The sequence below is a fragment of the Rhinolophus ferrumequinum genome, assembly GCF_004115265.2.
Source record: "Rhinolophus ferrumequinum isolate MPI-CBG mRhiFer1 chromosome 13 unlocalized genomic scaffold, mRhiFer1_v1.p Super_scaffold_3, whole genome shotgun sequence".
NCBI classification, from domain to species: Eukaryota; Metazoa; Chordata; class Mammalia; order Chiroptera; family Rhinolophidae; genus Rhinolophus; species Rhinolophus ferrumequinum.
Genome location: NW_022680356.1, coordinates 44718 through 59461, shown reverse-complemented (window position 1 = coordinate 59461; position 14744 = coordinate 44718). Strand labels below are relative to the sequence as shown.

The window sequence follows — 14744 nt, the reverse complement described above, 5'->3', positions numbered from 1 at the left end:
TGCCATGGTTTATTTAACCTCTACCTACCAAAGGACAGTTAGGCCCTTTCTGAGTTTATTTTGTTAAACTTTTTCTGAACAATTCTAAAGGAAACATTCTTGAGCTTGTTTCTTGAGGGAAACTGCCAAATAGTGGAATTCTTGTTTCTTGAGGGAAACTGCCAAATAGTGGAATTCTTGAGGCACACAGCATGTTAAAAGCTAACTAGACACGCGGATTTCCTCTCCAACATGGCTGTGCCAGTGTATCCCACATAGGTGACCTACAGGGCTGGCTTCCTCCCAAGGTGAGCTGACTTCACCATTTGTCTCTCGTTCTGGCATGTTCTGCCTTTTGAATCAGAGAGAGGTGAGTGCAGTTGAATCGCTCAGGCAGGAAAGGGGGTGGTACCAGTGCTGGGGAGCCAGGCACCTCTGTCTGCTGTCTCCCCAGACCGGCTGTCGGCCTCCCACCAGTCCCGGTACAGCCCTGGCATCCTTTGCACAGCACTTACAGAGCAGACAGCCCTGGGGGAAGGGCGGGGGCTCTGCAGGCTTGTGGGGCCTCCATCCATACCCCATGCCCCAGCTTGGAGAGCTGTGAAGAAGGAGGAAGGGAGGGGACTGGGAGTGACCGCTGCCACCTGGCACATTCAGTCGTTTGCCTCAAATAACTCATATGCCTTTTTTTGTTGTTGTTTTTTGACAGAATGCTTTTAAAAAATTATTTTATTTCTGAGTAATTTAGTCACATGATTGAAAAATAAAACTATGCAAAAAGTATCTGCAGAAATGTCTTGCTCTCACCCTTGTCTCCACATATCTTATTCCTCAGCCCCTCACAACTACTTTTTAAATTTCTTATGTGTGTTCCAGAATTTTCCAAATCAAATACAAGCACATTGGAAAGTATTGCTTTCTTTTTCGCCCCTTCCCTTGGTTACGTGAAAGTTAGTACTGTCTGTCTCCGGCTCTTTTTCAGTCGTCAGCGTGTCTTGGAGAGGATTCTGTATTGGTGCAGAATGCTCTCTCGTTCTTTTCCGTAGCTGCATAGCATTGCATTATAGAAATGTCCCATAATTCACTTAGCCAATCTCCTGTTGACAGATATTGGGTTGTTAACAATTTTTTGCTATTACAAGTGATATGCAATGAGAAATTTTGAGCATATCATTTCACAAGGGTTGTGTCCGTCTGTAAGATAAATCCCCAGAAGTGAAATTCCTGGGGCAAAGGGGATATACATTTGTAATTTTCATAGTTATCAAATTTTCCTCCGTAGGAGTTGTAGCACCTGTGATTTTGAGTGCAGGTCTTCCCTCAGTCTTGTCAACAGGGTGTGCTGTTAAATTTTTGATATTGTAATCTGATAGGAGAATTTCGATATTTCGAAGGGGTTGTTAGTTCACCTTTCTTATTATAAATGATGTTGAGTATCTTTTACTCTGTCCAAGATCTGTCCTTTTTTGGGGACAGCCTATTAATCTATTTTTGTTGGAGTTTTGCCTATTGTTTTGTTAAATATTTGTTCTTGTTTTTCCCTAATGTTTTGAGGGAACTCTTTACACATCAAGCAAATTCTCCCTTTGTCTGAGATACGAGATACAGATTTTACCCTGGGTTGTTTTTGTGTTTTCACTTTGCTTCTGGTGATTTGTGCAACCCTGAAGCTTCTCTATTGGCATCATTCCTTCTCACACCCCCTGCCTTTGTTCATACCGGTTCCTCCACCTGGAGTGCCTTTTTCTTTCTTTTCTCCATGCTCATCCTTCTAGGCCTGACTCATAAATCACCCTCCATGACCCTCTGTCCTGCACAGCAGATGCCACTTCTCCTGGCCGCTCCTTTCCTACCGTATGTGACCTCTACTTGTCATGCTGCTTGCGTTTCGCTTGTGTACCTCTGCCTGTCCTGCCTCACTAGGAGCCTCACCAGCCCTAGTGCATCTAGTACGGAGCATTTGCTAAGTAAATTCTGCTGAGTAAATGCGCGGAGAAATGGTTGGCAGCCATTTCCACAACCCTCAGCCCCTATAGTGCTCCAGCCGGTCTTGTTTTCAAGTGAACCTTGTACACTGAATATCCTTTTGTTGAGAAACAGAAATGAAGTGGGGATGGGAGGCGGCTGTGCCGGCCAGGGGTGGTCCCAGGTGCCTGGTGGCACTCAGTGCAAAGCGGGCTGCCCCCACCATCCCGGCCCCCTGCCCTGTTTGCCTTTGCTCTTCTGTGTCACATCCAAGGAAAGCCAGTCACCACACAGAGACAAACTTGTTTTCAGTGAAATTTATTTCAAAATCATTCAAGCAGTGTGATCATATTTCCTCATTCACAAATATTCCTGTTAAAATAATCTGAGCTTTTTTGTTTACAGCCTGGTGAAAGGACTTCATATAAAGCCAGCACACTTGTCCAAATTAAATTGGTTCCTTAGGTGTTGAAGACAGGGCTCTTTCTTTCACAGGTACTGCTGCTTCTAAATTAAGTAGAGGAACCCACCAATAAATAAATAAATAGAGAGTTAAGTGCTTACTCATCAGGTGCTGGGTGCAGAGGACACAGGGTTTCTTTGGGCTGAATGTGTGGTGGCTCCTGCTAGGCCGGCCTCGTGTGTGGCAGGTGAGAGGCACCGGCTCGGCCAGGCTCTGAGGACCGGCCCTGGAGGATGGGCCGCCCCTCCTGCTGGTGGGGTCCTGAGCTTCAGTGGAGGGAAGGCAGCTGGGCATTAACCAGGCCGGCACCGCGTGCAAACCCTTTTGCTCCTTCTGCAGCCCTCAGGTTACTTAGCATGTGGGCGCTCCGGGTCCAGGTCTCTAGTTAGAGAGGACTTCCAGGTTGAAGTCAGTTATATCCTGACCGCCTTTTTGATTCCCTAGGAAGATGGGTCTCTGTCCCTCTTGAAAGGTGCTAATGTACCAGTTGGGGTACAGGGCTGACTCAAATTCCACCGTGCTCTTGTTGTGCGTCTTGTTGAAGACAAACCGCATTTCTATCTTCTTCGACAAACCTTTGGGGTCTATTGTCTGCAGTAAAATAGAAATAAAAATTGTTGTGAGAGAAGGGACAAAGACACTCTGGTGACGACATTCTCTGGGTCAGCTCGAGAGGAAACCGACAAGCTGCTCTCAGGACCAGGAGCCGGGCCCCTGGGTTGTATTTGAGAGCTCAGCTTTCTGTGTGTGACTGAAGGAGCCCTTACGCTTTTCTGAAACTGAGTGTCAGATGGTAGGTGAAACATTGTCAAAAAGTGAAAATGAGGTTAAAGCTTCCAGGGGCACCTAGTTCACAGGGAATCCTACTATTTTGTTTGTTTTTTCAATTTTATTTTATGTATTTTTTTATTTTTTTGTTTTATTCAATGGCCATGGCTAGAATGACTTCAATTTGGAAATGAAGCCTTGGCTGGGAGCTGGGGGCGGGAGGGAGGGTGATTTGGGAAGTGGAGTGGAGATGACGACAGGTGACAGCTCTTTGAATTTATTAATTTCCCAAAGTACCATTGATCAAACAGAGCAACCCTAACACTGGGTAATCAGTTGGGTGGTAGCAATGGCAGGACACAGTAACATCAGCAAAATGATTTGATTTTCTGTGGTGGGAGTGAAAATTGCATGCATTTAACAATTACATTAAGTTTATTTACAAGTCTACAAAATTGTCAGGTTTTCTGCGGGGAGAGGTCGTTGTCTAGGAAGTCGGTAGTGGTTAGGGGAGCTTCAGAGGAACCTAGGGGGGCCCTTCAGCCACTGACAGTCACTCACCTCCAGCTGCAGGGTGGGCTTCTCACCCTTCATCACACAAGACAGGTACAGGTTCTTTTCCTTGATGCCCAAGCATACGGGTGTCTTGTCATGTTTTTCTCCTGGCAGAAAGCTCATGCAGAACACCGCTGGAGAAAGGGGAGGGGCTGGGTGGTCAGGGACACACAGGAGTGCAGGGCTGGCCCCACCACTGGACCCCGAGCCCAGGACATGTACAGTTTAGCACCCTCTGTGGGAACCCACCTACAGCTTCTCACAGACACCAAGGTCAGTTGGTTGACTTAGGTTTTTCCCAGAGAAGTTCTGGGAGCCTTCGCAGAGCCTCACTACCATGGCAGTAAAGAATTAGGGGGTCTCATTTTTAAAAATGGAAGGAAGGCAGGCAGGCAGGAAGGAAGGAAGGAAGGAAGGAAGGAAGGAAGGAAGGAATCATGTCGCTGGCCGATGACATGCTCATCTCTAAGAGCAGAACAATTTGATCAATGTGAAAGCAAGGAAAGAAGTAAGGCTGGGCTTCCCAAAGAAATCAGGCACAAATCGATTTCAGGAACATAGAGCAGCAAGTGGGAAGAACTGGGGCGAGGCGAGGCTTAGCTGAGAAAAGTGGCTCCAAAGATAGATACTCATTTGAATCTTCCTTAGTCACACTGTCTCACTTGGAGGCCCCAAGGTCATTCTCACAACCCAGTTCTAAAGAAACAGGCTCGTCCTGGCCTGGCTGAGAGCAGGATATGACGCCTTTGTCCCAGATCAGTCCTGGGAGGAACAGGCTGCTCCTTTCTGCGCTCCTCTGGCCGCACCCCTGCACACAGGGCTTGGCAGCAGGGTGCCCGGCAGATCCCGAGACTGATGGGCGTCCAGGCTTGGGAGATTTGCCAGTTACAGCAGAGACAAACGTTCTCGCTTGTCAGTGAGATTTCCCTACGAGGACCCGTCTGGAGTCCAGCAGGAAGGATGCTAGGGGCCCAGGGGCAGGGCTAGGAGCTAGGGTGGACACGTTATCTCTTCACCATTTGACTTGCAACCTCAACCACAGGAAGAAAGAACCCGCAGGCAGTTAGGTCACGTCCATCAAATGACCACTTTCTAACAGAGCACTGACATTGCACATCTTTGAATGACCTGGCTGGACAGTGGTCCTGGGTGTGCTTGAGCCTCTAATTTCTGAGTCGTGTCTATTGCTGGGAAATGAATGAGCTAAAGGACTCAAGCTGGTGTCACTGCTGAGACCCAAAGTTTTTCATTTTAGGTTTTTTCACTGACCTCGATAGTTTGCCTTAATGTTCTACTTCCTTGACAATGTGGAGAATAGCAAGCCATCGGAAGCTGAGAGAGGCACAAAGGTTCCTCGCTTACCTTGCTGGTTCATATCCTGTGTGTTGAGGTGAACAGCCTGAAGCTCGTGCGGCTCAGACAGCACCAGCGATTTCTGGTTTATGTCCTGGAGCCTGCACTTCAGCGACTGCAGCGCATCACACTCGTAACTGTCATCCCACATGCAGCTGACAGGTTCTGAAACATGGAGCACACGCATTGTTTAGAGACCTGAGAATGGGAGGTGGCAGGATCCAGGCTCTCGCAGGCCATGCACAGCTCAAGTTCAGTTGCAGTATGGTGGGGAGGCAGGTGACGATGACGTACCTGGCACCACAAGAGGAGGGCTCAGGCTTCAGCACTGTTGCTTGCTATGGACGAGCAACAGACATAAGATTCTGGCCCAACAGGGACATGGGATGCACAGGAGAGAGGGTAAGAAAAAGCATTTTGAGGGCGATGGAGTGACTTGCAAGTGTGAGTAGTCATCAAGGTCTTATTCTCAGAGTAGTTTCAAGTAAAGAGATGATTAATTTGGGTTCTTGGCTTCCCTGTTTTTCTCTCATCGCTGGGCCTTCTACTTTTTAAAGGTGTTCACAAAAGAAAGTCCAAACTTATAGAAAAATTTTATAAGGATATATCTGAGCCAAGATTTTGAGGACATGACCAGAAGCAAGATCCCAACGAATTGAGCAAATGTTCTGGAGAGTGGCAATTCTCCAGCTCCTCTTATGCATTAGAATCAAAGGAGAGCCTGTAAGGAAGGTGCTGGAAATCACTGGAGGTAGATGAGGGAGGTGGGAGGAAGTGAAGCCAGGAAATGCCTAGGACTGGATAGAAAGCAAATTGGAGAGAAACAGACTTCTTTCACATGGGCGGGTACAGGACAGTTAACACATTTACAGCAGAGACAAAGTATGCCTGAACAAGATAACAACGATGGGGTGTGTGGTCTTGTGCCCAAGCCAGCAGTTGTGCCTTCCAGGGGGAGGAAAAGATTGCTCTGACATTTCAAAGGTGTGTCATCCTAGATAAGTAAGAACAATGGACAGGGCTCACTTAAGGCACAGTGACAGTTTGCTAAGGAAGTTGTATGCCTGGGCCGTGGCTGCCCGCCATGTTAGGAATTTGTGATCAGACCATCCTGGGTGGTCACTTGGTCACCGAGGCTGCCAGGCCTTCCATGTGCCCCTCTGAGCTTGTCAGGCCCAATATGTCACCCTTTATGTTCGCAATTGTTTCAGCTTTGGGGGAGTTTAGTTGTCTGCTGAGTTGTGGACTTTTGAGAAAGAAATGAGTGGAGACTTCCTGTCTGCCCTCAGCTCTGATTCAGCACCTTCTTCAAAGATGAGGAAAAAGAGGCTCCTCAAGTCGTCATCCTGGAGGCTCTGGGAGAAGACAATGGGCACGTTCCTCAGCTTCTCCATGGCTATCATGACCGACACGACCTTCCTCAAGCTCGAGTGGTGTAGCTGCTGGGAGACTTGCAGCTGGATGGCCCCGTCGCCCAGAGAGCTGAGGTTCAGGTCTTGGAAGGAACACTGTGGAGACACCAAGGCAGTGAGCATGTTAAGGTGGTCAGGCCAGAGAATGCCAGCTTGGACATCACGGGTGGAATGGGCCTTTGTGATCGAGGTCCTAATGATGATCTTGTGTCTGCGAAGCCCAGGGAGGCTAAATGGCTTACCCCAGGGCACGTGGCAGCTAGAGGCAGACCCAGACCAGAGTGGGGGCCTTCTCATGCCCTGTGTGCTATTTTAGAATAAATCCCATTCAGACATTGTTTATCTTTTGACACCTGCTCCTCCTAACCGTAGACGTATACCTTCTTACACTCTATACCTTTTGTGTCCCTCATGCTCTAACCTGTGTATGTAATTTTTCATGACAGTGATGATCAGATTTTCTCTACATTGTGCTCATTCAACAAGTTTTTAATTATTCTACACAAGTTCTTTTTTCTTAGAATGCTGCTTCATTAGCGTTCTGCAAGTACAATAAATGTGCTTGTTTCTCGTTGTTCAGGGAACCTGTGTAGCTGTACGAAGGCTTCCCTGCAGTTGTCCTGAAGCATGATAATGGTTTCAAAGCTGGAGGGACAGGTAAGGAGATCTTGAACAGCACAGAGAAACACAGAGTGTGACATCAATTCCTGCCTAGAGCACAGGCTCCACGTGACAGGCTCCAAGGGCCAGAAGCCGCCCCATCCAGGGCCGTGTAAAGCAGTCACACTGGTTTGAAAACATTTCAGATGAAGCCCACAGGGGTGACTGACTCGTCCCAGATCAAACAGCAACTGAACGATTTTCTTTCAGTTCCCAATTCATCTATGTCTTGTTGTTATAAGCTCCACCCCAGGGAGCAAAAAATGATTGTACCTTAAAGGGGGCAGGTGTGTTAACCCTCACAGTCTTGAAGCTTTACTCCAGTGAATAATGGAGGCTGAGCCCCTCCCCTAAAAGGACAATCACATTTTCATTGAAGCCACAGCTGTCTTCCTACGTGAAACGGCAAACGTGATCACCACTGTCATCCCCTTAGCCTCCACAAGCATGGCTGCCAGCCCCAAACCTTAGTGAGTGACTGGTGACTCACTAAGTGGCCAGGTCAGCATGCAGTGTGTCCTGCACCTGTTCACAGGAGGAAGTGAGGGTCATTCCAGCACGAACCACCATGGTGAAGGTGGCCCAGACCTTTTTCCCGGAGCCTGTCCATGGCAGAGCCCTCCTGGTTGGGCGTTAAGCTCATGGCCTCACCTTGGTCTGTTTGGGGCCATCAGCTTGAAAGAACAGGTCATTGTTGTTGCCACTGTAATAGAAACAGACCCTGCTCAGTTATGTGTCCCAGACAAGTTATTTTCCCTCCTGCACAGTCTGCACTGTTGATAGGAAACTGCAGACAGTATGCCGCTAAAGCCGTCAGGTTCCGTGCTGACACGCGTGGGACAGCACTGAAGGCAGGGCAGGCGGCGCCCCTGTGGGACCCTGGGACCTAACATTCATCCCAGCTAAAACCTGAGTCTTCTCTGCTGCTGAGGCCACACTTCGCCAAGGGCTCCCCTGTATCGCCCACGTGCCATCTTCTCTTCCTGCTTGCCATCTGCAGGAAGCCCCGGTGGGTCCTAAGGCTGGACTTGGAGCGGGTGGGAAACCAGCCTTCAAAGCAGGTTAACTTGGAACCCTGCTTGCCACTGAAAGAGGCAGTTGGGGGGACAGAGCTGGCCTCCAAGCACAGATAGCACCCCACTCTTGAAAGGGGAACCCCACTCACGTTATTGGTCTGTCTCCCCACTGACCGAATTCAGGCACTGCTGCCATGGCTGCTGGAGAAAGCTGTGTGAAGAGAAGGGAATGAGTGAGCACGGCCACGCCAGGCCCTGCAGGCCATCCTTTTTGGGTGACTTCCCTCAGCACCCAGTACTTGGCTAGCACGCCAGAAAATTCTGGGTGGGTGAGAGAATGCGTGAGAGAGCCCGCTTTTGGGTCCAGAGGAGAACATTTGCTACACTGAACCCAAGCCAGGGGTGTATTTTTTAGGAGACCTGGAGCAGACCCCTAGGTGTCAACTGCTAGATAAGCAGTATTTGTTTCCAGAATGTCCCACGAGTCCTAGCATAACAGTACACCTGGCATTTGTAAAAAGCCCAGCCCTCAGGCAGAGACAGAGGAAGGGAGAGGAGACAGGAAGCCACCCTTAGGACCTGGTTGGAAAGAGGAGCTGGTAAAGTCTTACCTGACAGTGGAGACGAGTCCGGAGCGGCCTGCTGTCCTTACAGAGTTGTGCCGTCTGCCACTTTGCCCTTGCTGTTTTATGGCCTTCAAAAGCAGAAGTGGGGAGCTGAGAAATTTCTCCTTTGGTTAGCCGATTTCACAACCATGTTTAAAAAAAAAAAAAAAGAGGATGGATGAAACTTGGGGGAGAAGGTAAATGGAACGAATTCTTCAGTCCACGGAAGGGCAAGTGGCAGCAAAGTGAGACCCATCGTGGATGTGTCATCATGCAGACATGCACTGTCTTCCACAACTGTCATGCAAATGGTATCAGTGTTAATGCGGGGTTTTCCTACGCTAGAGGATGTTTAATTTAGGACCCCTGGGACAAAGGGATTGCACACAGGTTCTCACATAGCTCCCTCACGCACTCCTTGGACTTGGGCACGGAGGGACCTTCCCATGTGGAGATGGATGATGGTGCCGTGCTTACCTTGGAGCTCAGGGTCAGTTACTGGAGCCCCTAGGGACACGTTCGGCCTGGTAGGATATGCCCAGAAGGTACAGCTGTGCAGGAGCAGGCTCCTGATGGGTCCAGGGCTCTTGGGAAAAGCTGTCAACTCTTTCAGGCCAGGTGCTGTGTTGCACATGGATCCTTACCAACATTTGATGAACAGTGGAGCCAGCCTGGATTGAGAACATATTTGAAAAAACGGAACAGCCAGGCTTCCATGATTGCAATCCCTTTTTAAAATACAGAGGTGTTTTCTGCCTAAAATAATTTTTCTGTTAACTCTGAAAAGTGGAATGTTGCTTTAAAAAAAAAATTTTATTGGGGAATATTGGGGAACAGTGTGTTTCTCCAGGGCCCATCATCTTCAAGTCATTGTCCTTTATTCTAATTGTGGAGGGTGCAGCTCAGCTCCAAGTCCAATTGCCATTTTCAATCTTTAGTTGCAAGGGGTGCAGCCCACCATCCCATGTGGGAATCAAACCAGCAACCTTGTTGTTGAGAACTCGCGCTCTAACCAACTGAGCCATCTGGATGCTCCCTGGAATGTTGCTTTTATAAGAACAGGCTGCTGAGGCTATATCCCTTGGTAACTCCAAGAGTTATTTTTTTTTAGCTTCACTAAGATATAATCCACATACAATATGGCATAAGTTTAAGGTGTACAGATGATTTGATGCATGTGTATATTGCAAAAAGATCACAATAGGTTAGTTACACATCATCACCTCAAATAATTACATGTATATTTGTGATGAGAACATTTAAGATCTACTCTCTTAGCAACTTCTAAGTTCACAATGCAGTATCGTTAACATAGTCACCATGCGGTACCTTAGATCCCCAGAACTTACTCACCTTATAGCTGGACGTTTGTACTATTGACCAACATCTTCCCATTTCCCACACCCTCTAGCTCTTGGCAACCACCATTCTTTTCTTTGTTTTTTTTAACGAATCTTTATTTTTTCTTTATTTTTTGCAATTTTGAGTCAGATTTCGTTTTCTTTAATTTTTATTGGGGAATATTGGGGAACGGTGTATTTTTCCAGAACCTGTCAGCTCCAAGTCAAGTCATTGTTTTCAATCTAGTTGTGGAGGGCGCAGCTCACTGGCCCATGTGGGAATCGAACCGGCGACGTTGGTGTTATGAGCACTGCACTCTAACTAACTGAGCCAACCGGCCACCCCCACCATTCTTTTCTGTCTCTATGAGTTTGGCTTTTTTTTTTTTAAAGATTCCACATATAAGTGAAATCATACAGTATCTGTCTTTCTGTCTGACTTATTTCACTCAGCATAACACCCGCTAGGTCCATCCATATTGTCACAAACGGCAGGACTTCCTTCTTTTTTCCCAGCTGGATAATATCCATTTGTGTGTGTGTGTGTGTATCTCTTCTTGGTCCATGCTTCTGTCTATGGACACTTAGGTTGTTTCCACGTCTTGGCTATTGTCAATAACACTGCAGTGAACATGGGGTACAGATATCTCTTTAAGATAATGATTTCATTTCTTTTAAATAATAACCCAGAAGTGGACTTGCTGGGCCATACAGTAGTTCTGTCTTTAATTTTTTGAGGAACCTCCATACTGTTTTCCATAGTGGCTGCACCAATTTATATTCCCACCAATGGTGCATGAAGGTTCCCTTTTCTTCACACCCTTGTCAACACTTGTTATCTCTTATCTTTTTGATGATGGTCATTCTAACAGCTGTGAGGTGATATCTTTCTGTGGTTTTGATTTGCATTTCCGTGATGATTAGTATTTTGAGCATCCTTTCATGTGCTTGTTGCCCATTTGTTTGTCTTCTTTGGGAAATGTCTATTTAGGTCCTCTGTCCATTTTTTAATTGGATTTTTTTTTCTGTTGAGTCATATGAGTTTCTTATATACTCTGGGTATCTGAAATATGACTTGCAAATATCTTCTCCCATTCCATAAGTTGCCTTTCAGATAACCTTAAACTTTCAGTTTAAATCTTTTTGATCCATTTTTTTAATCCATTTTGAGTTAATTCTGGGGAGTGGTAGAAGATCGGGGTGCAATTTCATTCCTTTGTGTGTAAATATCTAGTTTTCCCAGCACCAGGTATTGGAAAGGATACCTTTTCCCCATTGAGTGTTCTTGTCTCCCTGGTCAAATGTTAACTTACGAGGGTTTATTTCTGGGCCTCAATTCTGTTTTTTGTGTGTGTCTGTTTTTATGCCAACACCATACTGTCTTGATTATTATGGATTTGTAGTTTAGTTTGAAGTCAGGAAGTGTGACGTGTCAAGGTTTGTTCTTTTTTCTCAATATTGCTGTGGCTATTTGAGGTCTTCTGTGGTTCCATGCACATTTTAAGAATGTTTTTTTCTATTTCTGTGAAATATGCCATTGGGATTTTGATAGGGTCTGCATTGAATCTGTGCGTTGCTTTGGGAAGAATGGACAATATTAATTCTTCCAAGCCATGAGCACTCTTTCCATGTACTTGTGTCTTCAATGTCTTTCTTCAATGTCACATAGTTTTCAGTGGACAGGTCTTTCACCTCCTTGGTTAAATTTACTCCTAAGCACTTTATTGTTTTTGATGCTCCTATAAATGGGATTGTTTTCTTTATTTCTCTTTCAGATATTTTGTTGTTAGTGTATAGAAACCACCAGACTTGGCTTACCTTAGAGACAAGTGGAGGGCCTGTCCCAGAGCCTCCGTCAACATTTTAGAATGAAGAGTGGCTGGGTCACAACTGCTGCCCAGAGTCTAGGGACTGAGCCTTCCCTACCCCTTTGGCACGTGTGTATCGTCACACTTATTACAGCACTGAATTGGAACCTTGATCAGTCATCCTTAGGAGGCTGTGAACGCTTTTAAAGCTGGGCTTACCACAGTGCCTGGTGTGCAAACTCAGGCCGTGGAGGTTTGCTGCCTGAGTGGGCGAGCAGGAATTTGATATAAGCACGTGCCTACTGTGTGCCAGGGGCTGTGCTTGGTCCACACTGTCCATGGGAGAGAGCCCCTGACGTGCGGGCAAGGGAGTGGACTGTGTGTGGGGCAAGGACAGCCAGAGGCCTTGCTCCCCAAGTAGCCTTTTGATTCTTAGTTTGGCTGCTAGTACATTGATATCTTGTGTCTATAAGAATTCCATCTTTGATAAATTGTGTGTCCCACAGGAATCCAAAAGCCACATCCTGTTCACTGCATCGTTGTCCTGTGCTTTGGGATGCAGTGTCTGGCCCAGCTCGGAGCCTCATGAACTTGGGTGTCTGGTTCTGCCGACACCCCAGAGGCCAGTCTTGGGAACCTGGTGGACTCCTCTGTCTGCCTCCACAGTGTCCGCTCTGCAAAGGAACCACCGGTCCCCAGCCGCATTAGTGGAACTGCCTCCTTCCAGGGTGCATGCTGGGCTCAACAGGACCTGCGGGTCTGCCAGCTCGGTGGGTTCTCCTGACAGAACACAAGATGCCCTCAGTAGGTGAGTGTGACTGGAAACTGAATGGAGGATGGAAGCCAGTGACAGGGAAGGAAGTGTGTAGGGACTCGAGCGCCATGTCTGAGGTGAGCCATCTGTTTCTGGGGCTTGAGATGTGGGTCAGGGACTGTGAGCCTGCTTCCCTAGCTTCCAGCTTCTAGGTGCATGAGCCTCATGCTTTCTGCTCTAGGGGAATGTTGGGGCCATGTGCAATGGCTGTGACATGGTAGCCTCTACAGCTCTGCCCTGTCTCCTCCTGGCCCTGTAGCCTGCACCCCAAAATTGGCAGCATCCTGTCTACCTCAGGAACTGACATGCCTTGCTGTGTCATGCACGCAGGTTGCACAATGAATGTATCACACTCTGTCTCCCAGGACACAGCACTTCCTTCCCGTCCCAGCAGCTAAGGACACCTCCCGACAGAGCTAGTTGCACTGGGGGTGGGCTGGGGCTGGGACAGTGTTGATTGTGTAGATGAAGATGCAGAACCCAGGAAACGGAACTGGCAGAAGTGGGCAGTGGGCAATGCCCGATGTCACTGGCAACTCCAGCTCTTGGGGAATTCTTCAGCTCTTATGTCATGTAAGCCCTTCTCAGCTGCGGGTCGCCGTCTGTCCTGGTGAGTCACTCCTCCAGGAGAGGAGACTGGCAAGTTCCACTGTGCCGTCTCACGTCTAAGGTCGGGCGTCTGCCCCCTGGTTGGTCTCACCCAGACGGGCTTCAGTTATTTTGGACAAGACGACAGCAGAGTGAGTGTGGGTCAGTTCTTACATGGTCAGAGTGAATGTAGTAAGGCCTGCCCTCTTCTGTGTTCACGCTCTTGCTCCGAGCAGACCTGAGCCATGACCGTCCCCTCCATTTTCCCCAAGTCCCACCTCATCCTTGGCACTGACTGCCTAACGATGTTCTTGAAAGGCTGCCACAACCTGCCATCAAGTTCATGGGTCTTTCTGGGATCCGAGAGCAGGAACCATGGCCTGTGGCCACATCCGTCTCATGGGTACGTCTCTCCCTTTCTTTTGGTTTCGAGGATTATTTGGGATTGGGCCATCCAAGTTTTAATTTTGAGACCTCTGGTCTTCTTCTCACAGCATCATTTCCTTGGGCCTGCCACCCTCTCTTGGACCCAGGTCCTCAGAGAGGGGATAGGAAGACCCAGGGATGTGCCCGTCGTCCCCTGTTGGGAATAAGGAGCGCCCACCTGCATGAGTGAGGTGCTACACCATCTGCTGAGGTGTATGGCCTCCAGTGGCATATCCCTGTCGGCTGAGCCAGGACCTGGGAGACCTTGTCCTCCCTTTGGACTCAGCAGCAAAAGCCCCGGGTGGATGAGGAAGGTGCCGGCCTCCTGCTTTGTCCTCTTTCACGTACTGGTGTAGGAATCGGCCACATACACAGGCTCTGGTACCACTTATACCAAGGGTCTGGGGACATGCTCCATAAGGGGCCATCAGAAAGAGGCGGCCGCACAGGATGCACTTTTCGGACTGGCTTTCCACATGAGTTACAGCTCCGGCACTAATCCGTCCAAGTTAACTGATGACGTGTGCAAGCAGAAAGCTTGATGCTAGCACCAGTAGTGACTTCAAAACGAGAATAGGGCCAGCTGGTAAGTGTGCTATGCTCTGCGGCCACACGGTCTCCACTGTGACGGCCCCTCTGCCCTCATGAGAAAGCAGCCACCAGGACCCGTGGGCGACAGTGGAGCTGGAATTGTCCTGCAAGGTCTGTGTGGGACGCAGGCCACTGGGCCAGCACTTTCCTTGGGTACACTTAGAAACAATACTTAAATAAAGCCACTTTTTACTTAGCACCTGCTAAGTGCCAGACACTTTCTCACAGTCTTATTCAGTTTTCACGATAAACTCTAAGGGAGGCAACATTGACCCATGTCACCTACGGGGAAAGCAAGGCCCACAGAAGTGACTTATCGAACACCACACAACCAGTGGCTCCTGGAACCATGATGCAAGCATGTGTCAGTGGAAGACACACCAGATCCTTTCTTGTCACTT

At 48.1% G+C, this 14744-nt stretch overlaps 1 protein-coding gene across 1 annotated transcript; it reads right to left on the bottom strand.

Annotated features, from left to right (window-relative positions):
- Positions 1-2246: 2246 nt before the first annotated feature.
- Positions 2247-9304, bottom strand: IL1B (interleukin 1 beta). Its single transcript, XM_033100831.1, has 8 exons — positions 9254-9304; positions 8783-8901; positions 8321-8382; positions 7807-7858; positions 6387-6591; positions 5093-5248; positions 3737-3864; positions 2247-2998 (listed from the first exon to the last, which is right to left on the bottom strand). The coding sequence occupies exons 3-8, from the start codon at positions 8365-8367 to the stop codon at positions 2789-2791; spliced, it is 798 nt and encodes a 265-aa protein (XP_032956722.1). The 5' UTR covers positions 8368-8382; positions 8783-8901; positions 9254-9304; the 3' UTR covers positions 2247-2788.
- Positions 9305-14744: the final 5440 nt, after the last annotated feature.

What these genes read in the sequence shown, in the direction of transcription:
- IL1B (XM_033100831.1), bottom strand. Translation starts at nt 8,367, where the DNA reads ATGGCAGCAGTGCCTGAATTCGGTCAGTGGGGAGACAGACCAATAAC. An exon ending in TTTCCTCATCTTTGAAGAAG is followed by an intron (nt 5,249 to 6,386) that starts GTGCTGAATCAG and finishes TCCATGTTTCAG; the next exon opens with AACCTGTCAGCTGCATGTGG. An exon ending in ACAGGATATGAACCAGCAAG is followed by an intron (nt 3,865 to 5,092) that starts GTAAGCGAGGAA and finishes CCCTTTCTCCAG; the next exon opens with CGGTGTTCTGCATGAGCTTT.